Source organism: Sinocyclocheilus rhinocerous, unplaced genomic scaffold (genome assembly GCF_001515625.1).
Source record: "Sinocyclocheilus rhinocerous isolate Xijiao unplaced genomic scaffold, SAMN03320098_v1.1 scaffold2268, whole genome shotgun sequence".
Classification (NCBI taxonomy): domain Eukaryota; kingdom Metazoa; phylum Chordata; class Actinopteri; order Cypriniformes; family Cyprinidae; genus Sinocyclocheilus; species Sinocyclocheilus rhinocerous.
In genome coordinates this window covers 43,506-69,803 of record NW_015627246.1, presented here as the reverse complement: position 1 = coordinate 69,803, position 26,298 = coordinate 43,506, and the positions used below count along the sequence as shown (strand labels likewise).

General features: G+C 38.2%; 1 protein-coding gene across 1 annotated transcript; it reads left to right on the top strand.

Annotated features, from left to right (window-relative positions):
- Nucleotides 1–8,225: 8,225 nt before the first annotated feature.
- LOC107725094 (EMILIN-3-like) lies at nucleotides 8,226–23,812 on the top strand. The gene is made up of 5 exons (XM_016534240.1): nucleotides 8,226–8,386; nucleotides 18,958–19,080; nucleotides 19,633–19,943; nucleotides 21,073–21,605; nucleotides 22,511–23,812. Exons 1-5 carry the CDS (start codon nucleotides 8,226–8,228, stop codon nucleotides 23,810–23,812), a joined length of 2,430 nt encoding a protein of 809 aa, XP_016389726.1.
- Nucleotides 23,813–26,298: the final 2,486 nt, after the last annotated feature.

Sequence of the window (26,298 nt, the reverse complement as noted above, 5' to 3'; positions counted from 1 at the left end):
AAATAAAATAATTGAATAAATGCATATTTACAATTTAAGCACTTAACTAAAATAAGTAGGCTATTAATAAAATAAATAACTAGAGAAGGCTGACTATAATCAGCTTGCTTCCATTTAGTGAGATAAGCCTACTCCTCACCTGAATTAGAAAAAAAGCTCGTCGTCTTCAGTGATGCGAAGACAACGTGTACACGCAATATCTGAGCGATAGCAGAGCCAGTTCATAAAAGAACAATATTTAAAAGCACACGTACAGTTTTGTGTGAGTGAAGGAAATCTGCTTGGGAGTGGAGAGTTTCAAAGAGAAGAAAGCGGCCCTAGGCAGCTGCCTACACATGCCAGGATCCGCCACTGCCAGATGCAGTTAGAAATGTACTAAAAACAAGCCTACCGCAAGACATCTGGTAGGGGGGGCACCTGAGGTGGCCAGCCAAATTTCAGGGGGGCCGGTGCCACCCCTGGCCACCACGTAGACACGCCCTTGCCTAAAACTCTCGATTGCACTTTATTTTGATGATCCTTTCTGCACATTCTGTTGACTATAAGTAACATTGCACTTACATGTCTACTGACTCTCTCATTAGAGTGTTAGTAGAGTATTAGTCGACTGGTATGGTTAGGGTTAGAATAAGTTGACATGTACTTGCAAAGTTACTTATAGTCAGTAGAATGTTCAAAGGTGACCATCAAAATAAAGTCTTACCAAACTCTCATTTTGATCTAAATCCCTTGTGAAATAGAAGCACACTTTAGCATACTTTTAAAAAGAATAAAAGAATATAGTGAAGAGTGAACTAAATGTAATGTTTTCAGACACTTAACTGCATATTAATTTACTTTTACTTTACTTTTAGTCATTTAGCAGACGCTTTTATCCAAAGCGACTTACAAATAAGAAAAAGTAATTAAAACTAAAAGCTAAAACTATCAGTAATCCTAAAAAAATAGCACTGAGGCAAACACACATGCTAAAATAACAACAACTTACTGACACATAGTAAGAAATAGTTTATAAAAAACTGAAACAGAAGTGGAAAGAGGAGAGATAAAAAGCGATACAAAATTGATACAATTCTTTTAATTGCAATTAAAAGAAAATATATTGTAGTTTACATTTATATTAAATGCAGTTGATTGAACCTTATAGTGCTTTATGACCCACTTATCTTTATATGTATATGCATATAAATAAACATCTTTATATGTAATTTCATAATTACTTCTGTTGTGTTTGAAATATGGTTAATGTGTACCTTTGAATATAGTTACACATTTATAAGGATCAAGTACTTTAGATGTGTACATGTTCTTCAGTACTGTATGCTGCTCAACACATCAAAATAAGTATTCTTGGTTTACACTTTATTTTAAGGTGTCTTTGTTACAGTGTACTTATACATTTAAGTACTGAGTAATATTCATTAATTACATGTACTTACTATATGGTTAGGGTTAGGCTTAGGGTTACTTGCATGTAATTATGCATAATTAATTGTTATTATAGCAGTAAATACATGTAACGTGTAACAAGGACACCTTAAAATAAAGTGTTACCCATTCTTGTTTAAAGGAACAAAAGATTTATTTGAGTCTTTCAATTTGACACTATTACAGAGTGCCCCTTTTAAAGGTGTACTTAAGTGTGTTAAGAATCTTATGAACGTGAACTCTCTTCAAGTATACTTACTATAAGTGGCCTTTTTCAAACTGTATATTATCTAAAGGTGCGGGTTTTCAAAAAATAAACGATTTGATTTGCTGACGTGTAGAAGAAATACACACCACGTCTCTTTAATCACTGAATATTTGCTAGGTCAGGTTTAGGCCAGTGTCTGCTGAAGATCAAGGTGTCAGTTTAACAAAGGTAAAGCTGCCCAGATGGAGAAATGCGGTCATTGAGTCCAGGTGTGAGAAAACCTATTCTCTCCCACCCGTCTAAAACACTGGGGAATCTGCGTTCTTCCCAAACCTTCGAAACATTCCTGATCTGTGTGAGGAAGTCACAAACCGCCTGTCCCCAGCTGTATTGTCTGTTTTGTGCACACATACTGTAGACTCTGAGGAATTTATGGGTTCAAACGGATAAATCTAACTCACAGTCAGTGTCGTGCTTTTGTATGGTCACCTTCAGTTCCAAGTCTACACTCTTAAAAATAAAGGTGCTTCCAGTGGTGGACAGTAACGGAGTAGCTTTACTTCGTTACTGTACTTAAGTACATTTTTCAAGTATCTGTACTTTACTGGAGTAATATTTTATTATACGTATCTGTACTTTTACTCAAGTAAATGATTTGTGTACTTCGTCCACCACTGGGTGCTTCACGATGCCATAGAATAACCTTTTTGTCTAAATGGTTCCATAAAGAACCTTTAACATCTGAAGAACCTTTCAGTTTCACAAAAGCTTCTTTGTGGAGAAAGAAGGTTCTTCAGATTATAAAAAGGTAAGAAAAAGATGGTTCTTTAAAGGACCTTTGACTGAATGGTTCTTTGTGGAACCAAAAATGGTTCTTCTATGGCATCGCTTGAAGAACCTTTTGAAGCACCTTTATTTTTAAGAGTGTAGTGCAAACTGGGATGGCAAATCAAAGGAAACTAAGACAGTATATTCACCCAACAATGAAAACATTTTAAACTCGTGTGACTCTTTTCTTTCTGTAGAACATGAAGATATTTGAAGAATGTTTTTGCCCACATCAGGGTTACTATCATTAACCAAAACCATATAAACAAAATGCGTTACTTGAAATAAAACATACAAAAAACCTTAAATGTAAACTCTATTTCAGCTAGGCAACATTTCTCATTTTCATTCAGTATTAAATAAACTAAAACAAAAAAACGAAGCTACATAGAAACTATATTTTATACAATATAAAAATGACAAGAACACCCAACAGCGCTAACGGGTAACTCTCTCCAGCTACTGCAGATCTGTTTGCTAACTCCTCTATTATGTGTACACAGGGTGATTTAATTTTTTTTCACAATTTAACATGTTATGACTGGATATGTCAACATGCCCACGTTATTAAACCAATATTGTCATATCTTCTCAGCTTTTATTTCATTTGATGGGGAGCAGGTCACCATTAGAAAATTTTGGCCAGCATCTGTTTTGTTAAATAGCTTTTGTCATTTCTCTGGTGTCCTTCCAAAGGCTGTTTCAGAACAACTGCCGTAACAAGTGAGAGTAAAGAAGTCTGTTGGGGAGATGTGGGCCTCATTTCTGTAGAGAAAGGAATCAGTATCATTTTCATTATAATATATCACTCTTCAGTTTCTCACTACAGTGCTGTGCTCATGCGTATTGTCTCTAGCTGTGTGTGTGTTGCGTTACAATAGCTCATGTTTTACTCTTTCTCTATAAATCTGGGGTGCTTTTAACAACTTGTCAGTTTGGGACACATTTCAAGAATCCACAGAGACTCTCGGTTTAAAAATTGCACTGCAGTTTGGAGGTTATTGCATTAAATGAAATCCCCTGCTGCAGTCAGAAAACAGTGAGCACGTGGCTTCTCTAAGTCTGCGATGTATTAACATTTTCATGTGGTGAACAATACAGTGCAAATATGTTAATGAAAGTACATTTCTCTCCTATGCATGGAAGCCATTTGGCAGTTGAGATAAGTGTGCTTATCTGAAACCGTTCACAGATGTTTCTCTGTGGGGAGCACAGCGAACGAAATAAAATGACTAAATTAAATGATTTAAGTTCATAGATGAAATGTTGCTTACACTTTATTTCGATAGTCCACTTTAGACATTCTATTAACTATAAGTAACTACATGTCAACTAATTCTCATTAATTTGCATCTACATGTCTACTAACTCTCAGAGTAGACTGAGGGTAGGTTTAGGGTTAGTAGAATAAGTTGACAAAGAAAGTGTTAGAAGATATTAAGCAGACAGTCTACTAATACCCTACTAACTGCTTGTTGACATGTAGTTGCAAAGTTACTTACTGTTAATAGAATGTCTAAAGTGGACTATCGAAATAAAGTGTTACCGAAATGTTTGATATTCGTCTTCATTGTGCATCATAAATTGATTCAGGAAAAATAATAGATTTCAGTTTAAAATGATCAGTTGTATCAATTTAGAAATGGATCATGTATGTCTTAAACACAAGCTCCAAAAACACTACAAAAATCATTAAAAACCTTCTCAAGTCTCTAGATGTGGGCCTCGCTGGAGGAGAAGATTATCAGTCAACAGAGAAATGAAATCATGTCAACACACATCGCAGGACTGCAGAAGATTTGGAAAATGGCACACAAGATTATCGACCAATATTATGGTCGATTTCGAATCATTCAAATTGAAGTGAAAAGATCTGTGGCACTGATCTTAGTGACAGATCTGGGTGAACTACACTCTTCACTACGACCATGAAGTGACTTCATAATCCACTGAAAATCAGCTTGACTAAAAGTCATTCAAGCCTATTACGATCAAGCCTTAATCGGTAGTTGAATCTGTGCTTGTATGGACTGTTTTCTAGTTGCACAACAAGTTTGCCATCAGTATGTGTGAGTAAAACTGAGTGCATTTGGTGTCTTTGCATTAGTGTGTTCTTGCAAGAAGCTTTCTGTAAATAAGACTGCTTGGCGCTCTTTACTTTAGATAATTATGTGTGAATGAAAAGCAAACATGACATTGTAAATGTGATCTCCTGACACCTATGAGAGAAGCGCTTTTCCTCGTGGGCTCAGTAAACTTTGAGGAACTGTTATCGGATGAGGAAATACTCCTGATCCTGTAACATACCGCCTTGAATTGTCTGTCATGCCCACAATGACCTAAAACTGCATTTTGATTGGTCAGTGGAGATCAGGTCCAGATCATGTCCTCATGAATGAAATTGACACAATTATGCATTGCTGATACTTATCAAACTAGTTCGGGCTGGTTAGGTATTTGTTGTTTAAAAATAACACAAAATCAAATTAACACTATTTCTTTTCTAAACTGACACTGGTCTTACTGTGCATGAACATGCTTACACTGCAGGTTTACGTAGAAATAGTTTACACAATCAAAATTATTGATTTAATCAGTCAAGAACTTATAAAAAGTAATGTTGTATAAAATCAAGTAGCACATGTGGGCAGAAAAAAAAGGCTTACCAATGAACTCATATCGCATTTTTTACAGTTAAAGTGAATAAAACTGAGTCCACCTCTACATTATTTCCCACCTATTCCTCTTTTTCACTTAATATGTCACCTTATGGAAGTAGAAAGCATTGGAAATGCCAATTCATCTCTGTAAATGTGTGAAAAATGTGAGACACATCAAAGATTTAAGAAAACAATATGATCACATAAAGCCCTCTGAAATGGAGTGACATGTAGGGTTTTCTTTCCTTTATTATGGATAATTCTAACGCTCAAGAAATGTATGATTGGTAATAACTTAATGCACTCACAGTGGCCATTTCAGGTATGTATATATGCTAGGGATGTGCATCTCATGACTGAGGCCGATACGATACACATCTCGATGCATAGCCAATGATACGATACATTAAAGATACATATGAAGCAGCCAGGCTTATTTCAGTTAGTCTGACTCATTGTCAAATAATTTGGTTCCATAAAGAAAATTTAACATGGGCCTAGATCAAGCTTAGTCACTGTGGCAACTTATGCTGGGAAACTAACCTGGTCTAAAGCAGGTTAACTGTCAGACTAAGCTGAGTTCCTCTAAGACTGATCAATAGGAACGCTATTATTTGACGTTTTTTTTATTTGTAAATAACTAAATTAAAAGTTAAAATCACTGAATTAAAATGAAAATAAATAATAAAGAAAATGACTTCTAAACTGCTATAAGAAGCACACATTAACTCATTTGAGCTAGTAATTAGTACTGAACTAGCTTACATTTGATTTACCTATTACAATATTCAACTTACAGTTACTGCTATCATAAAAATACACTTATATGAAGGTTTAAAATTCTACAAAAGGCACATTTAATGTCCAACAACAAATATTTTAGCAAAATGTATATTTTACTCCGAATTATTGCGCTCCTATTCGACTGTGCTCTGTCTGTTTAGCACGCATGCGCGCAGCTGCGCTCGTTCACTCATGGATATGTTTACGTGACTTTCTAACATTTACAGATGAAGAATATAACTGTGACATGTCAGTTATGCACTGAGGAAAACACAACATCTCAAATGCATTAAACAGTTTTTTCTCGGGTCTCCGTGGTGTTGTGATTCGTCATATTCGCGCAGCAGCAGCGGTGATGATAAGAGAACGCGCTTGAGAAACAAATACATAGATCACAGATTATTGGTCACTTCCTAAACAATAAAAGTATAGCGCATCCACTAGTAATTATATATAAATAAATCGTTTTTTACCGATGCAAATATGTTAGAAATGATGCATCGCGATATAAATGCCGACTTGTAGCTGATGCACACTTTTTAAACCGATGCATCGCATCGTTAACTTTTTATGCCGATGCACCGAGCGAATCGGGGAATCTTCCCATCCCTAATATATGCAATTCAGTCCTCCACATCCTCCCATATTATATATCAAAAGTATAAGTCACCGTGTAGATTAAAGTTAATATGTGCTGTCAAACTTTAGTTTGGGGTCCAATTCTCACTATTATCTCTTAACGATGACTTTTGCCTCTGCAGACTCCCAATTTGCTGCTTATCAATAGTTGTTAAGTTTTGGTTTGGGGTACGATTAAGGGATCTAAAATCTGATCATGCAGAATAAGGCATATGTGCTTTGTAAGTACTAATAAACAGCCAATATGCTAGTAATATGCATGCTAATAAGCTAGTTAATAGTGAGAACTGGTTCTCAAAATAAAGCGTTACAATATGTGCATATCAGATGTGGTGACATTCAGAATAATGAATATAGATTATGCATGAAAAACAATGGGAAATGAATTGAAACTTTAAATTGAAGCGTTTGGTTTTTACGAGAGACAAATCCACTCCCAGAAAGTTATGCTGAGATGGAGCCTGCTCACATTTCTGCAGAAACGAAGGAAAATCACAGAGCAAGAGATTTATAGCTGCAGGCACGTGAGAAGGTTATAGCTAAGGTCAATGAAGGGGGGGGAGGGGGCACAGAGGAACCCAAAGAAAATATTCATAATCCCAGCATGCTTTTACACATGAGCCACAGATTAAAGCTGCATTGAAGTAAACGAGCAGGGATATGGTTTCTTCTGTTAATTTTTCTAAATGTGCCCTTGGTTTTGAGGGCTTCCATGGGTTTCTGCTTTGAGGGAAGCATAAAGTGAACGGGTTCACCCCTGCTGGGTCTCATTTCAGGCCGGGGTTTGGGGAGGGATATGCAAATGCGTCTGTCCTGACTGCGGCCCCCTCAGAGCTGCAGCTGTAGGCTCGAGCTCACGCGCTGGACTGTTGACTGAGGCATCTGAGCGCTCGCAGCCACTCCTGCTTTAGTATTCTGCTACTGCTGCCCTGCCGCTCCATCTTTCCTCTTTGCTTTCTCCTCTGTCTGTCTGTCTCTATCTCTCGTGTGAGTGGTAAAGTGGGCAGGATGGTGCCAGAACAGCAGATGTTTCGATTGCAGCACTGCTTGCCTGCCAACAACTGAAGTCAGTGCTCCAGAGAAACCCTGTGGGACTCAGCAAGGAAAACAAGCAACACTTGACAACCTCCGGACCCGCAGACTCCCAATTTGCTGCTTATCAATAGTTGTTAAGTTTTGGTTTGGGGTACGATTAAGGGATCTAAAATCTGATCATGCAGAATAAGGCTGCACCGAGCGAATCGGGGAATCTTCCCATCCCTAATATATGCAATTCAGTCCTCCACATCCTCCCATATTATATATCAAAAGTATAAGTCACCGTGTAGATTAAAGTTAATATGTGCTGTCAAACTTTAGTTAGGGGTCCAATTCTCACTATTATCTCTTAACGATGACTTTTGCCTCTACAGACTCCCAATTTGCTGCTTATCAATAGTTGTTAAGTTTTGGTTTGGGGTACGATTAAGGGATCTAAAATCTGATCATGCAGCTGTGGGACTCAGCAAGGAAAACAAGCAACACTTGACAACCTCCGGACCCTAAAGCCCAGCTGATTTTGCTCCCCACCCCCTCCTTATCCTCTCTAGCTTTTGCTTTCTATACACTTTCTCTGTGCACTTCCACTTTATGGATTTTTCTGCAAGTGCTTTTGTCAACCTTTGCTCTGCTACTTAAAGATGAGGGGGACATTCGCGTACGGGGGTCTGCTGTTAGTCACACTGCTACTGACTTCAGCGGATGCCAAAGGAACTCTCTATGGAAGCCCATACAGATATAATCTACACAAGTCTGGGAGCGTCCCGCAGTACTACCATGGAAAACCAACGGGCCACCATAAGTAAGTCACCAGTAAAGCTTTATTTGTGTGTGTGTACTGCACAGAAGCCCAATTTATCTCGCATTAGTGTAAAAACAATGGGAAATGAATTGAAACTTTAAATTGAAGCGTTTGGTTTTTACGAGAGACAAATCCACTCCCAGAAAGTTATGCTGAGATGGAGCCTGCTCACATTTCTGCAGAAACGAAGGAAAATCACAGAGCAAGAGATTTATAGCTGCAGGCACGTGAGAAGGTTATAGCTAAGGTCAATGAAGGGGGGGGAGGGGGCACAGAGGAACCCAAAGAAAATATTCATAATCCCAGCATGCTTTTACACATGAGCCACAGATTAAAGCTGCATTGAAATAAACGAGCAGGGATATGGTTTCTTCTGTTAATTTTTCTAAATGTGCCCTTGGTTTTGAGGGCTTCCATGGGTTTCTGCTTTGAGGGAAGCATAAAGTGAACGGGTTCACCCCTGCTGGGTCTCATTTCAGGCCGGGGTTTGGGGAGGGATATGCAAATGCGTCTGTCCTGACTGCGGCCCCCTCAGAGCTGCAGCTGTAGGCTCGAGCTCACGCGCTGGACTGTTGACTGAGGCATCTGAGCGCTCGCAGCCACTCCTGCTTTAGTATTCTGCTACTGCTGCCCTGCCGCTCCATCTTTCCTCTTTGCTTTCTCCTCTGTCTGTCTGTCTCTATCTCTCGTGTGAGTGGTAAAGTGGGCAGGATGGTGCCAGAACAGCAGATGTTTCGATTGCAGCACTGCTTGCCTGCCAACAACTGAAGTCAGTGCTCCAGAGAAACCCTGTGGGACTCAGCAAGGAAAACAAGCAACACTTGACAACCTCCGGACCCTAAAGCCCAGCTGATTTTGCTCCCCACCCCCTCCTTATCCTCTCTAGCTTTTGCTTTCTATACACTTTCTCTGTGCACTTCCACTTTATGGATTTTTCTGCAAGTGCTTTTGTCAACCTTTGCTCTGCTACTTAAAGATGAGGGGGACATTCGCGTACGGGGGTCTTCTGTTAGTCACACTGCTACTGACTTCAGCGGATGCCAAAGGAACTCTCTATGGAAGCCCACACAAGTCTGGGAGCGTCCCGCAGTACTACCCTGGAAAACCAACGGGCCACCATAAGTAAGTCACCAGTAAAGCTTTATTTGTGTGTGTGTACTGCACAGAAGCCCAATTTATCTCGCATTAGTGTGTGTGCTCTGCACAAGGAATGAAACGTCAAGAATTGACAGCAGCATCCTGCAGTTTCACATGCTTCATCTGCAACTATTTTAAACAACATTTTCTGATTCTTTTATAATTACACATGTAGTCTATTGGAGCTCAAACTCATTGAGAAACTACATGTAATGTTCGCACTTACAGAAATTTATTTGGCCCACCTCAGGATTATTAGTGAACTAAAAAAAGTGATTAAAAGAGGATAGAATTTTTTTTTTAATGAATAAAACTAAACATTTAAACATTTTCAGATGAACAGATTAACATTTCCCTTTTATGATCATATACATTTTAACAACAAAAAAAGTGTTCACCTTAACAACTAACATTAAAGGGATAGTTCACCCCAAAATTTAAATTTTCTGCCATCCAAGATATAGGTGAATTTCCTTCAAAAGAACAGTAAAGACGATTTGGTAGCATGTTTGATTAGGGAACACATATTCACTATTAATTATGAGTTTTCTCTCAATAACTCCTAATTTGCTGCTTATTAATAGTTAGTAAGGTAGTTGTTAAGTGTAGGTAAGGGATAAGGCTAAAGGATCTAAAACATGGTCATGTAGAATAAGGGATTTATATGCACTAATAAACAGCCAATATACTAGTAATCTGCATGTTAATAAGCAACTAGTTAATAGTGAACAGTGTTCCCTAATCTAAAGCGTTACTGAAGATTTTTAGCTGAAACCGTGGTCCTCAGTGATTCATAAAATGCAAGTTCTTGGCTACCGTCACTTTGAGAGTCAAAAAAAAACATATTAGGCAACACAAAAGTATAATACCCGTGGCTTCTGACGATATATTGAGGTCTTATGAGTGAAATGGTTAGTCTGTGCAAGAAACTGAACATTATTTACTATCTTATTAGTGCTTTATTACATTTACATCTTGGATGGCCTGAGGGTGAGTAAATTAAAAGCACATTTTCATTTTTGGGTGAACAATCCCTTAAAATACCTATAAGACTCTGGATTTACTGTACAACTACAAATTCCCACATGTATTGCCAATGAGTTTGAGGCATGGTTATGTTTAGGAGTAAGGGTAGGGTTAGGGTTAGGCTCATAGGGTTGGAGATTTTTGGGGTAAGGGTTTGGGTTACTGCTAGGGGTAAAATTAACAGTGCAAGTACAAAAATGAATTAAATGCATATAAAAGTGCTTTACTTGTACTTACAGTGCATCAACATGTCTGGACATAATAAGTAAACTGCTTTAAATGGTTAATTACATAGTAGTTAAGGCCACATAATATAAAGCGTGGCCAAAAAAGTGTAGGAATATGTATTTTATCTTTACACATTACAATTAGGACTATGTCTCAACTCGGCGGCTCTCAACTTTGATATTGTACCCATTCCCAAGCTTCCTAATGTTTACGTCACTGTTTGTGAATCTTTGTTTTGCCAGAGTTAGTTACTTGGAATGGACCCTAAAAAAATATTTCACTTTATGTATACAGTATTCTGTTTGATACTGTCTGAAGTCAGTATAAATGTCCTAAAATCAACACATTTTGTTCCAAAAGTCGTTCCGGAGCAATTTGAATCCGGCTCAAAGATAAGTAGTTGGCATGTTCAGAAAATCCACATCAAAGACCTGCTGGCATAGGAATTCAGAAATGCCAGTGGTATCAAATGCAGATTGCAAATGTTGGCAGTGCAGTTGTATCTGCCTCATCTGTCCTCAGTGACCCACGTTCTGAGAAGCTTCTGCTACCACACAAACCGGTTGTATATCTGAACATGTTTGGTCACTAGGGTAAATCACAGCAGTCAGCATTTTAAGGCATCTTTGGCATGTTCCTGATGCAAAGGCTGTTCCAAACGGTAGACAGCGTGATTATACTGCCTTCTAAGATAACTTCTTTTGGCCACAATCTAAGGCAGCATCTATACTTCAAGGAGAAGGCAATCCCAGAATGCATTGCAATGAGCTCAGTGAAGATATTCCATCCAATATTGGACAAACAAAGGGAAATGTTCTCTGCTTTAACAACCTTTGTGAAATAGAAGTACACTTTAGCATACACTTAAAAAGAGTACTTATGATGGAAGGAATATACATTAGAAAGTGAATACACTTACACATTACACAATACACACTAAAGAATACACTTCATTGCAAAATAAATCTGTTTTCAAACACTTAATTGCATGTTATTTACAATTAAATGAAAAATTGTTATAGTTTAAATGTATATTAAATGCAATTTCTGACCCACTTAAGTAGGACTTATGATTACTTAGAGTATATCACTTTATATGCAATATCATAATTCTTCCATCATCTTTGAAATATGGTTAATGCGTACTACCAAATGTACTGACATGCATTTGTGGTAAACTAAAATTAACTTTGTTGTTATTTCTATTAAAATATGTGTGTCATGTCTTTAAATATAGTTGTCGTTACACATTAGTAATGATGAAGTTACAATTTAGTACATTTTAAATATATTAACAGTAAATGTAATAAATCACTTGCAACAGATAAATTGCAATGAAGTACTTTATATGTGCTTTAGTGTTTTAGTCAACACATCAAAATGTTCTTCTTAAGGATGACAAAAAGATTATTAAAACTTTGATTTAAAATGTACTGTAAGGTAAAGATTTAACTTAAAAAACACTATTGCAAAGTGCACATTTTAAAAGTTTACTTGAGTGTGTTAAAAACAGTCATGAAAGTGAACTCTCTTTAAGTTCACTTAAGTGGTCTTTTATTTAATTAATATTACATTATATGCAAGTACAGTTAAAAAATAAATAAATACAAATTACAAATGCACATTCAATACAATTAAGCTCACTTCATTTTCACAAGGGAGTATTCGACCTGACTGAGAAGATTCACCATAGAAGAATTTATGCTAATGTCTACTACGGTACAACGAAAAAGAAGGTGCATTTTGAATTACACGTCGATTCGTTATTGAACACAAAAAAAGGTGCAAAGCTGTCATTGGGGTGATACCCTAGGTGCAAAAGCTAAAAGCTACATCATTTACATCATTTACCCCTAAATGGTACATACAGTATTAGTACTTTAAAAGTACATACTAGTACCTTTTGGAAGGGTACCAACTCACTACTGTTTTTTCTGAGAGTGTGTATTATCTGGGCAGATAGTAAATAATATTATGTTTGATTTGTTTATTGTTTATATGATTTGTTTATATATGCTGTATACATACTGTATGTGGTATTCATGAATTCCTGCAGGTGAGTTATGTGTTTACATACATTTGTCAACATTATGTATTTGAGTTAGAAACTATGATGCATATCCTTAATTACTGTATATAACACATATTGCACACGTGAATGAGCATCCCATCAACAAACGTGTCCAGGAAAATATCACGTGTAGTTGTCTGTACGACTAAACCTGATTAGCGCATCACAAGAGCTCATCATTTAAGAAAGAACATATGAGAAGAAAGCATCCCAGATTTACACAAAGTCATTATGTCTAGCTAACTAACATCTTTGCCAGCGGGATCTTGATGTAATTTTAGTTCTAAATGTTTCTCATATGTTTCACATTTTTCTCTTTATATCATTCAGCGCAACTGAAAGATCAAATTCTGCAAACAGCAGCTGCGTCTTGTTGATATACAACTAAGACGAATTTGAGTTTTTAATTTGGCACAGCAACATGTCATTGTTTTACATCACTGTTTTACCACTGGCTGACCCTAAGCTCACAGAAGTAGTATGTGAAAGAGAGCGGTCATTTGACTGACTAAATCTAAACTCTTGATGTTTTAACATGCATGCTCAATCATAATAATAATCATACATTTAGACCTAAAATATGGTCCTAATATGCACCCAGATTCATCAATTAGACACATGCCTTTCTTAGTATATTCCTTTAAAAAAGTCCTCTTGACATGTTTATAGCTGGCTAGCTATTTTACCTAATAAACATCTGGTTTAACGGCACAGACATTTGTCGGTAACTATATCGCCCCCTTGAGTACTGAGGTTTGTTACCTCCACAGGAATGCACATTAAGTACAGTGAATCTGTATTAAATGCACTGCCCAAAAAGTCAGGGACTGTGGTTCCATTTCAAAACAAAGTACGTTTATAAGACAACATTCAAACTGAAATAAAGCCTCATAAGACTGTCTGGAACACTTTACATAGGCAGCAACCCAGTTGCTGAAAAATCATCTGTAACACCAGTTAAAAAAACAACAGGAATCAGATTACATCTTTCCAGTTGTCAGTTTGTCACAGTATGTATTAGGCGGTCAGTTAACAGACTGCGATGGTTCATGAAAGTATGTGATTCTGACTTATCTAATGTCTATGGATAGCATCTGTGACACATCTGTTGACACAAACAACAATTTAGATTTTTTTGTGTATGTGTACACATAACACATACAAGCTGTTTAAATGAACGAGAAATGTTTAAAGTTATGCAATTATTACAGAAGCTTAACATGCAAGCAGACACCCCACACAAATAAATGTTTAGAATATACAATGCATTTGAAGTTTATCCAACTTTTAAAAATGACGCATCTTCTTAGCGTGAGACTGGTGGGATTCATTTACTAACATCCCATTCACCTAAGTGCTTTGCTAGTGATGAAAGAGTATGTTATTTTAAATACTGATTCTATTAAGACCATATCACCCAATAAAAGTCAGCACATTGGGCTGTGTGAAAACTTTAATAGACTTTATGATCAGAATTAGGTCCAGTAGTAGAAAGTAGTGATTACTTGACAGTTCTGTTTCAGCCAATAAATGACATGTAACCATGCCATGTGGTATCATGATAATCCTGATTAGCTGTTGGAGCCACAAGAACGTGGTAGAGCCTCAAGCCCTTCACTAGTGATTATCCTGAGCTTTGACATCCAAATATCTGAAAGTTAATTTGATATTCTCTGAAATAATTTGTCACTGGCAAAACATCTACTTTGATATAAAAAAATAGGTAACACTTTATTTCGATAGTCCACTTTAGACATTCTATTAACAGTAAGTAACTTTGCAACTACATGTCAACTAGCAGTTAGTAGAGTATTAGTAGACTGTCTGCTTAATATCTTCTAACACTTTCTTTGTCAACTTATTCTACTAACCCTAAACCTACCCTAACAGTCTACTCTGAGAGTTAGTAGACATGTAGTTGCAAATTAATGAGAATTAGTTGACATGTAGTTGACATGTAGTTACAAAGTTACTTATAGTTAATAGAATGTCTAAAGTGGACTATCGAAATAAAGTGTAACCAAAAAAAAATATTTGTGATTTGTGAAGATCCTTATTGGCAGCAGAATGACGTTGTTACAGCATTTACTGTAAAAGCAGGGCCTAATTGGACCATGCTAACCGGCCAAACCATGACACCTCTGGCAGATAACCAGAATTTTCCCCATCCAGGAACGCAGTCCATCTCAAAATGATTATTATATAAAAAAGATAAATGTACAGTTATAAACAGCTTTACAGTAGGAGTGCCAGAGACAAAGGTGTTCTGCTTTGGAATTTTTGGCTTAAAGTGTACTTTAAACATATTTCCTGTTAATTTATACATGGTAATTGACAGCTTGCCACAGATGCGTTCCATAGTGATTAGGTCAAAAATAACTGATCCATCTATTTCTGCATGTGTCTTTGAATGCTGTCCATGAGAGCAGGTCAAATTAGCATGAGTGAAAGTCCATGTATATTACTTCTTTGAACTCTGGCTATTCTGGAGGACGGATACAGTATCGGAGTACTAAATGTATCCCATTGTTCGATAGCATGTAGCAGCTCCTCTTTCTTTGGTTAATGGATCCTAAAAAGCCTCCATGCATCGTATCTCCATATTTATACTGTCAGTAGCCCCATCCCTTCAAGAACGACTCTTTAAGACATGACCAATGACTGAACCCAGTGACCGATGAAAGATTGCTTCCATTAGTGCGAGTGAGACAGTGGATGAGATAGAAAGAACAATGAAAAAATGGATAGAGATATTTATATGGAGAACAAAGGGAACATTCTGGCACAACTCCATCTCACAACTGTAAGCTTTAAGTGCCATTAAAAGCTTATGACATGCCTGTGCATTACTCAAGGGTGACTGGGGGTCATTTTAAACAATGCTGGCCATTTATATTTAGATTATGAAAATCCACAGCCAAATCCTGAGCTACATGATGGTCTAAAACAATTTGTGTGGCTTGGTAGTTGTGTGGCTGTTTTTTTATGCTAGTCACATGGAGCCAGTTGGTCCAAGTCTGGTTAATTTATCAGCTTATTCTGGACAATAACGTCCCACTTAGACAGGAAGAGATAATGTGACTGGCATGTACAATTACCAACCACTAATGGGTTATATGAAATAGATACATATTTACTAGCTACTAAATGGCTCAAATGAAACTTGATTGAAATTTGAAACCACAAACCTCATAAAATCCAATTATTAGACTGTTAAAAACCTCCCACTTTCAGACTTCCAGAAACTGTGTTGCAGTCGGCAATCTGATTGGAACTTGCCATATATTTGTGTTACTTATTTGAAAAAGTAACTTAGATATTCTCTTGTAAATTAAAAAGTAATGCGTTACTTTACTAGTTACTTGAAAAAAGTAATCTGATTACGTAACTTGCGTTACTTGTAATGCGTTATCCCCAACACTGTTCACTAGTGCTGTCCAGCTTTATTTTGCAATATGCATTAGACGGCTGAGATTCATTTTGCTTCTCTTTTTTCAAGTGGTGTACCTCAGGTGTATGTACTGAGCCCCCTCACATTATCCATTCTTCACTGCATTTTATCTGCTGAGATGAATCCGGCACACACAGAAGACACAGCAGCTGAAAGATGTCTCCAACAGTCTCAAATGCCTCTTTACACCATTCCTCTGACAGATGAACACACGTTTTCCTCATGATGTGTGGTCTTTGTGGTTTGGGAGATCAGCCTGCACAGCTAATATTCGTCTTTCATTTGCAACACACAGATCACAGGCGCTGTTTAATACATCACAGGAGGCTCTTAGATCACTTTACATGCCTGACAATGTGTTAATTTGTCCTTTCACAAGTCATGATACTGTAATTCGAGCAGCATCGCAAGTTCTTTGTTCCGTGTGAACAAACGCAAATGTATGCAATTCTTGTAAAGGGGTTTTTGTTGTTGAACATTTGTTTTTTGTAGTCATTGACAGAAACTTAAGCAATGCTTGAAACTTTGACACGTCTAACATGAACACACTCTTTATGTGTAACGTTTTCCCTTGTTCTTCCTGTGGGCATAATTTCACGTTGATTGAATGAACCCGTGTAGATATGGTTGAATTGGGTTATGTATACATGGGGAACATTTGGACACCTGGACTCATTTTGCTTGACTACAGAGCTTGTCCTTTTCTTCCAAGTGTGTGCTCACCTGACAAACAAATGCTGAATGCCAAAGTCTGTTTTTCATTACACGCAGGCAGAAATTCTAGATCTTCTACATTTAGTTATTTATGTATGTATTTATTCCCTTCATTTTCAGTGTTTGCACAGATCTGTTTAATGCCACCTACTAAAGAATGCAAGTCACAGGGGTATTTTTTTTGTTACTGTAAGTGAGAAATGGTCTATTATTCATAAAACACAACTTTAGACATACGTTTGTTGTATAATAAGTAATTTGTCACACTTTAGTTTGGGGACCAATTCACACTATTAATTAACTATTAACTACAACTTTTGCCTCAATAAACTCCTCATTTGAATAAGGCATTAATATGTGCTTTATAAGTACGAATAAACATCCAATATGTTAATAATATGCATGCTAATAATTGCGCTTTATAGACCCACAGCTGAATTGCAAAACTGGAAAAATTGCAAATATCAATAAGAAATATACATATTTTTAAGAATCTCGAGGCTGCTTTAAGATAGTAATGTGAATTTCTACCAAAATCCCAGGTTAGTTCCCTGACCACACTTGTAATTAGATTCACTAATGTCAGGGGTCATTACACCTGAACTCTCTTACACGCTGTGAATGACTGAAGCTCTGTAACAGCCCAGATCTCTGAAGCAGTACCACTGTTGAACAGCAGGACTTTGAGTTTTGCTCCAGGCTCGCTTGGAAAATGCCAACTCCAGTACAGCAACGCATGACTGCTCTTCAATCACATACTCTTCTTACTATGGGCACTCTGTGTGTTTAGACACATGTACATGTGGGCTGTACAGTGCATATTTATGGCCAAATGTGGGTTTCCTTATGTGTTATGTATGTGTCTCTTCAACAAAAGTGTGTTCATTTCACAGCAGATAGCATTAGACAGCCCTCAATCAGATCTCAACAGCTGTTGAACTGTGTAATTACTGTATGATGTGGTTCTGAATTTGAGTCCCTTGGTATGAGTTAGTAAACAAGTATATACTATACTTTTTTAGTAAACATTTTCAGTGGCTGAGAGGAAAGCCACTATAAAATCAGATATATAGTACACATATTATGTTATACATGATATAATACATTTTAATGATATAAAATGCAATACAAATCTCAAAATTGTAAAATATTGACCATTTATTGACCTGGTCAGTCTATTACTGTTATTTTTGCAGTATGCAGCACACAGTATGCATATTTGAGTATGCACGGGATATCCATTGACCTACCATAATTGCTAAATGTGTACTATATAACAAAGTGCACCGGATAGAAATACTGTGTCCAACAATGCAAATCAACATTATTTGATCAAACTGTTAAAAATGAAGAAATTTTACTCAACATAGTAAATAAATAGATAGATAGATAGATAGATAGATAAACAAAAGCTGCAAAAATAAACATGTCTCATAATGAGTTCATGAGGCATATTATTGTTTAAACTGTTTGTCGCTGCTTAATCTATACTGTTTCACATGCTATTTTTGCTACACAGCCAGTATTTCTCTCTCTCTCTCTCTGTTGTTTCTCGTTGCGGTGGACTCTAGGCAGTTGCTATAGTTGCACTTCAGATGTAAAAGTTTGAACGGATGTGAGTGAATGTGTTCTTAGTGAATACTGATGGCAGGTTCAGCTTGGAATGCTGGACTGTTGAGTTGCTTTAATGCTTATTGTTTAGGTGATTTGATGCTTGAATGAATCATTTTGCTGCATTTTTATAGTTTTTGTGAGGATGTTAAACTTTAACTTTTTTCCTTGGGTAGCTGATGTTATTTTGCTCGGTGAAAAAGTAATTTTACTTTCACACTTCTAAAGTGAAATAATATATGATGGTTTCCATCACGAAACTCGTAACACTTCTAATAAGATCGCATCTTTTCAGACTTTGAATGATTTTTCATGTCTCTTTCTTTATAACAGGAACTTCTGTGCCTACGTTGTCCAGAAGAACGTCACCTGTGTAATGCAAGATGGAGTGGCCACATATGTCAAACCGGAGTACACTACCAAGTGCATATGGGGACAGAAATGTCCTGTGCTCATGTAAGTCAAGCACTATGATTCTTGAATGGAATAACATGGAGTGGTTTTAGTGTTACAACAAAATGGGGAATTTATATTTTTCTAAATAGCAGGAGAAAGATGATCTCAAATATTTCAGACTTGGTTAAAAAAAACAGCGAATGATATATGTTAGAAGCTATTTTGTTATTGATACCATTCGCAGTTTTATTTGGTGTTTGAGCGGTCAATAACTTTTGTGTCCTTGAGTTTCCCTCTAGTGGCAACTCTGAGTACTGTTAATATTATTGTGAAGCTGTTCGGTGCCACATTCAGAGAACAGAAGCTTTTGATAGGATGTGGCATCTGTATGTAAACACGTGTGAGATACTCAAACTCCATCTCCATCTCAAATACGGAAGCATGTGTTTTTAAACTGTATAATAGGCTGCATCATTACTGTCATGCCTGAACGTCAGTGAATAAAACTCCTGAAGCTTATCTCCTCACTGATTTAATTTTAACTGATGTACACAGGGCGAATGGATGGCGAAGTGTGAAGTTCTGTGACATTCAGCGTGTTTTTCCCTGCAGGTATCGGACACTCTTTAAACCACAGTACAAAATCGGTTATAAAATCATCACTGAACTGGAGTGGCGTTGCTGCCCAGGTTACTCTGGAGAGAACTGCGGTGATGGGATGACCTCCAACCCGGATGCAATGATGCCACCCTTCAAAGGCTCTTTCCCTCGGCCCGGGCTGAAGGGTTACCCCAGGGGTCATCCCAATATCCCTGTATCAAGGCTGGAGCCTGGTAAACCATTCCCCTTTCCTGGAGGTCACCCTGACAACAAGCCCATCCCTAGTGGATACCTGCCACCAGAGACTCCTAAAACAAGTTATGGTAAGTGCAAATTACACAGCTCACACAACTCCCAATGTGCCACCATTAGCAATTTGACTATGAACACTGCAATTAATATTAACATTTGGGTTAAGTATAGTTGTAAAAAAAAACAAAATACAGATTATGATAAAGTAATGATGATGATGGTGATTATTATTCTTTTTTATAATCTTCTCCAGGGGTTTCTCAAACTTTTTTTTTTTTGTCAGCCAAACCTCTTAAATGCAAAATATTTTCTTGAGATACCCCATGATAAATGTATAAATAAATATGTGTGTTGCTAAGTCTACATTACATGCACACTGGTGTTTTAGAAACACAATCAAACTGAATAATAATAATAATAATAATAGTAGTAGTAGTTGTAGTAGTAGTAGTAGTAGTAGTAGTAGTAATGTTATTATTATTTTGCTTTAATTATGACATTTAAGAGAGAATATCTTCATGGAACATTATCTTTACTTAATATCCTAATGATTTTGGGCATAAAAGAGAAATCAATAATTTTGACCCACACAATGTATTGTTGGCTATTGCTACAAATATACCCCAGCGACTTAAGACTGCTTTTGTGCTCCAGGGTCACATATTATAGTTGTAAATTACAACTGTACTGTAAAATAAATATATCTAGATATATATTTAATTTAGAATAAATTTAAATATGTAAAATATATAAATTTAGTTAAATATATACATTTAAAATAAATATTTGATAATAATTATAATAATATTATTTAACACTATAAGTTGCAATAATAGTATTTATATCATAAATTCGTCACTTTCAATCATCAAACTCTCAAGCTTTAAACATTTTAACTCCTCACAACATGAAATGCTGTAAACGTCTGTGCACAAAAACCTTGGGAATTATATGAAGGTGCAAATCCTAGAGCATGTTGCATTCCCAAATGCATGTTAAACTCACAGCACAGTTTGCCACATTTACTGTGTATCATTTACTGCTGTTATCGTGCAGCCTAATTTATTTATTTAAATTTTATAATGTATATAATTAGCTTTTCACAAACCCCCTGCAGATGGGAAGCCCTGATCTACGCCTTTCTAATTTCCTAAATGTAGTTTGTAAAGTTGTAAATGTTATCTTTTACTCACTTCTAAGGTCCAAAAGCGGGAGTCTCTGGTGAACGTTTAGACCACATTGAAGAAAACCTTTGTAAACTCTCTCAAGATCTGGACACCTTGAATGGCATGGTGACTGGCATGGAGGGACGTCTGCGAGTCTCTCTTCGGGAGGACACTAAGAAGATGCTGACCACCTTGCTCGGTGGCACCCCGCGCCTGCTGGATACCTCTGTAGGCTTCGGGCTGATCCCAGAGGGCACGCCGAATGGCTTAGACGGCGAAGAGAACCTCCCTGGTTTTGTAGAGTTGGTGGGAAGGGTGATGGTGGTCAAAGATGAGCTTAGGGCCAAGAGCGACATGCTGGACGAGATCCGTGGGATGGTGATGGGACACAACGGCCAGCTAAAGAAGCTGATAGACACTGCCACAGGGAGGCTCATCCCTGGAGATCAGCGGCATCTAGAGGAACTTCTGGACTCCAGATTGACCGGCATGAGGGCGGAGGTCCTCGATGGCTTTGAGAGGAGACTGACGGGTTTGGAGAGCCACTGTGATGAGAGAATCGATCAGGTGTGTTGATCACTGAACTTTGCGCTAGGAACTAGTTGGACACTTGTGCATGATGGCGTTTGTTTTATTTGTTCTAATTTAAGTCAGCATGAACCGGAAATTGCGACTGACTTTTCTTTCCTATTTTGATATTTATACAAGCTTCAAGATCTTGATTTAAGATTACGGGTGCACATAAATAAATAAAAAATCTCTAATTAAACTAAATTAAACTAAATCTCTAATAAAGCTCTAAATAACAGCATACTGTATAAGTCATTTACATTTACATTTTATTTGAAAATGGCATGAATTCAAAAGGGCACAGTCAAAATTCAGTTTTTGAAATACATCAGTGTCACATTGCAGCATACAGTAGATATGCACAAGCAGGGAAAACTGAGTGAACACTAAATTAATAATTACGACAATTTAGAAACTTAAGATTGATACACTTGCTCATACACCTCTTTTAGGTTTGATGTTATAACTTGATTATCATGATATTGTGAACATTCAGCACATTAACTACCTCACCTTTGTGATGAAGACTGCTCGCAAATATTAATTGTTAATTAATATTGTTTAACATTAACTGAACTCTCCCGTAGATCAGCAAACATATCAATATTCAAGCATGCTTTCATTTTTGCATCATGTTGCACAGTAGCAAAGCGCTTTCTCTGTATGATTGCAGTAATTTTGCAGTAATGCTGTAATTTTGAAATTACTGCACGGTAGAGCCCTGGGTTATATATATGAGTTGGGATTTATTAATCTAAGAGATAAATAACTCATTCATTTTGCATTAGGATTAAACTTTACATAACAAAACACTGAGGCAGCGCATTATTATCTATGATACAAAATTGATTCACCTAATCCTTCCAGTTGTTAAAATAACATCTCCTGTGTCCTGTCATTAGGTTCAGCAGCAGTGTCACAAAGAGCACCTAACAGGTCAAGAACAGATCCAAATCTCGCTGGACGGCAGTGAGACGGGCTTGAGGAAAGAGCTAGGTGAAATACAGGCACAGATCCAGGGTCTAACTGTAACCGAGAGCTGCTGCGGCGAAATAAACAGCCTGACCCAGAGGATATTCCAGCTGGAGGACTCAATTACAGGACTGACTGAGTCCCAGAGGCAGCTACAAGTGGACCTGACTGACCAGACGCTCCACATCGAGACCCGCCTGGAGACCCGGCTGGTGGGCATGGAGGGCAGAATTAATGCCTCTGAACATAGACACCAAGATGGGCTAGGGTCTGAGTTCAGCTCCCTGGATGGGTTTAAGACTTTGTTAGATGATAAGCTAAAGACATTAGAGCGACGTTTGTTTGTAGCAGTTGAGGAGTTGAGCAATGCCACAGCACCGGCACTGCTAGAGGGGCAAGTGGTGCCGGCACTGGAGACAGAGATTGACAGTATCCGGAGGAGGGTGGAGGCTGACTTAGATGGGATGCAGAAGCAGATGTCCATCCTTGAGCTCCTCTGCACCTCTGCCTGCTCCCCTGCCTCTAGCCCAGAGACAGCCCTCATCCAGACTGAGGTAGAGGACTGTAAGGAAACAGAAAAGAAGATGCTGGACCGCCTGGCCGTGCATTCAAGCAAACTGGACCATCTCAACAGCACCTTACAGGGTGTCCTTACACATCTATCTCAGCAGGACGCAGAGGGCTCCATCCAGGGGGAAATCACACTCCTGAAGATCAACGTCAACTCTGTCAACCGTACCTTGAAAGGGCTGCGTGATTCGGTCAGCCTGTTTGCTCGAGAAGTCGGCCAGGTGAATTCCACCTGGCAGGAGCGGGAAAACCAGCTGGTCACGCAGGTGCAGGGAATCTCAGGTCTGGTGGAACGACAGGCATCTATGCTTGGAGCCGGGGAGCGGAGGCTAATCCAGTTGAAGGCAGAACTCCAGAGCGTGCGGCGGAGGCTAGCCGGGGAGCTGCAGGGTTGTCGCACCACAACGCAGGGAATGCAACAGGAAGTGTCTGGGGTGGAAAGTCGAATCACCCAGGTTGAAGGACAGTGTGGCAGCCTAGGTGAGCTAGCTGATGACCTTGAGAGAATCCGCAGTGAGCTGGAAAGACATTCGGACAGCTTCCTGGTGCAGGTCAACGGGACACTAGTGAGCCATTCTGAGCAGCTGGTCCAACTGAAGGATGGTCTTAAAGACTGCATGAGCAAAACGGACCCTGCAAGACTGCAGGGTGACGGCCACTAGACCTTACTATACAGATAAATCACAAGGCCTGAGGATGTACAAATTTGCAATATTTTTGTTCCCTCAACAGGGCATTTTGTCTCCTATTTCTTTGTTTTAAGCCTTTATATCGATTTAACTGAGTTTTGTTAACTTATATGAAGAAAGTTTGAGTGCATTATTAAACATATTTAACAATTTGTTAAATTAAGTAACAAACATGCAAAAAACAGGCAAGCGAATGTTATGACACTACTAAGCTGCTACGGGTTTCTAATGACAAGTACTGTTCACTACTTTCTCATCTCAACATCAAAGTCATCTCCTGATTTTATTACTGTTTTAATTACTGTATTATAACAGGAATGAAGCTACACATTTTTATAAAAGTTTGATGTGTGTGAAATAGGTTGTTTAAAATATATATTTCACATTAAAAAAAAAAAAAATTCTGAGAGATTATAATTTTTCATTAATAAAAGTGGGTTGTGTGAAAGTTTGTCAACTATTTCCTTTATATTCTGTTAGGATTTTGCATCATTTGTACAAGTTCCAGTTATGACCACCCAGCATCATGAAGAACTCAAACAAACCAATGAAACTGAGAATGCCAGTCCTGGCAAACCCCCGGTCTGCATATTTTGCATGTCTCTCTTATTCAACACACCTGATTCAGATAACCAGCTCATTAGAAGAGAGCTCCACTCATGAACTGTATTCTGATTGACAGGGTCCCTACACAGTGTTCATTGCTCCCTACTCCCCAGCATGGGAAATCCGTTGAAGTTTACCTCACTTCGGAACATTTATTCATGGATTTGCGCTACACCACGGCCTGCAGCATCTTCACACACAGACCAAACTCACTAGAGAAGTGTGACATAATATACCTCTGTAAATAAATACAATTTAAATTCACGTCTTGCACACTTTAATGCCCTTACACTCCCTTCGAACTGGAATCATGGCGGAACATCCAATGATGTCGACTTTGCAGGGCACTTACAGTCGAATAGAACAAATGTCTGAAGTGATAAGAGAAAAATATAAAATGTGCAGAGCGGGGGGTCGTGAGGACTGGAATCGAGAACGGTCCCTACACAGTGTTCATTGCTCCCTACTCCCCAGCATGGGAAATCCGTTGAAGTTTACCTCACTTCGGAACATTTATTCATGGATTTGCGCTACACCACGGCCTGCAGCATCTTCACACACAGACCAAACTCACTAGAGAAGTGTGACATAATATACCTCTGTAAATAAATACAATTTAAATTCACGTCTTGCACACTTTAATGCCCTTACACTCCCTTCGAACTGGAATCATGGCGGAACATCCAATGATGTCGACTTTGCAGGGCACTTACAGTCGAATAGAACAAACGTCTGAAGTGATAAGAGAAAAATATAAAATGTGCAGAGCGGGGGGTCGTGAGGACTGGAATCGAGAACCACTGTGCTACGTAGATGATAGAGTGATATTTGAAACATCAGTAGGGTGCAGCAGGGATGAAGGAGAGCAGAGATAAGGATCCTTTTAGCAGCAGTTTAATCAAATAAAATGAGAATATCCACAAAGGCACAGGAGAAACAAAAGGCAGCGTAACAGCATTCTAAACTAAGACAAACACCATAACATCAAGCTACAGACACAAGGTACACAGGTAAATGAGGAACTAAACAAGAGACAGGTGAGGAACATAATTAGTAACCAAAGGAAAAACTGAAAACATACTGGCTGCATTCGAAGACTTAAGCCTTCTACAAACTGTGAGATTTCAGCAATCTTATAAGTAAAGTGACGTGTGGCCAAGTATGGTGACCCATGCTCAGAATTTGTGCTCTGCATTTAATCCATCCAAGTGCACACACACACCGTGAACACACACACACACTTGGAGCAGTGGGCAGCCATATTGCTGCAGCGTCCGAGGAGCAGTTGGGGGTTCGGTTCTTGCTTAAGGGTCTCACCTCAGTCGTGGTATTGAGGGTGGAAGAGAGCGCTGGTGATTCACTGCCCCCACCGGCAATCCCTGCCGGAACTGAGACTCAAACCCCGCAACCTTCGGGTTACAAGTCTGACTCTCTAACCATTAGGCCACGACTGCCCTCTATATAAGATTATTATAAGATTATAAGATCATTACAAATCTCACGGTGCGCCATGGATCTAATAAACTTGGGTACGACATGTATGCAGACTGTACGATGATGACACCTAGTGACTCGTAGGCTACGATGCACGTTACTATTGAAGAATAAAACGTCATCAGCATACGCTAGTCATAAACAAAAATAGCATGACGAATCACACTTTGGCAGTTGTACTTTTTATGTGTGCTGAAAAAAAGAGAAGTTTGAGGTAAGCAGTTTTAAGTTTTAGCGCCTTGTTGTGATGATCATGATTTCATGTTGCATTTTCATTGGCTGGTCAGTAGACGTAGGTTGTAGCAGGAGACACACTGTGCGATGATCATGCTGAATTTCTGACACTGTCCGAAAATTAT

Bases quoted from the DNA above. Each gene is read 5' to 3' on its own strand.
- LOC107725094 (XM_016534240.1), top strand. From the start codon at position 8,226: ATGAGGGGGACATTCGCGTACGGGGGTCTGCTGTTAGTCACACTGCTA. The intron at 19,944-21,072 runs GTAAGTGCAAAT...CTCACTTCTAAG, and splicing joins GACTCCTAAAACAAGTTATG to GTCCAAAAGCGGGAGTCTCT. The intron at 21,606-22,510 runs GTGTGTTGATCA...TCCTGTCATTAG, and splicing joins GTGATGAGAGAATCGATCAG to GTTCAGCAGCAGTGTCACAA.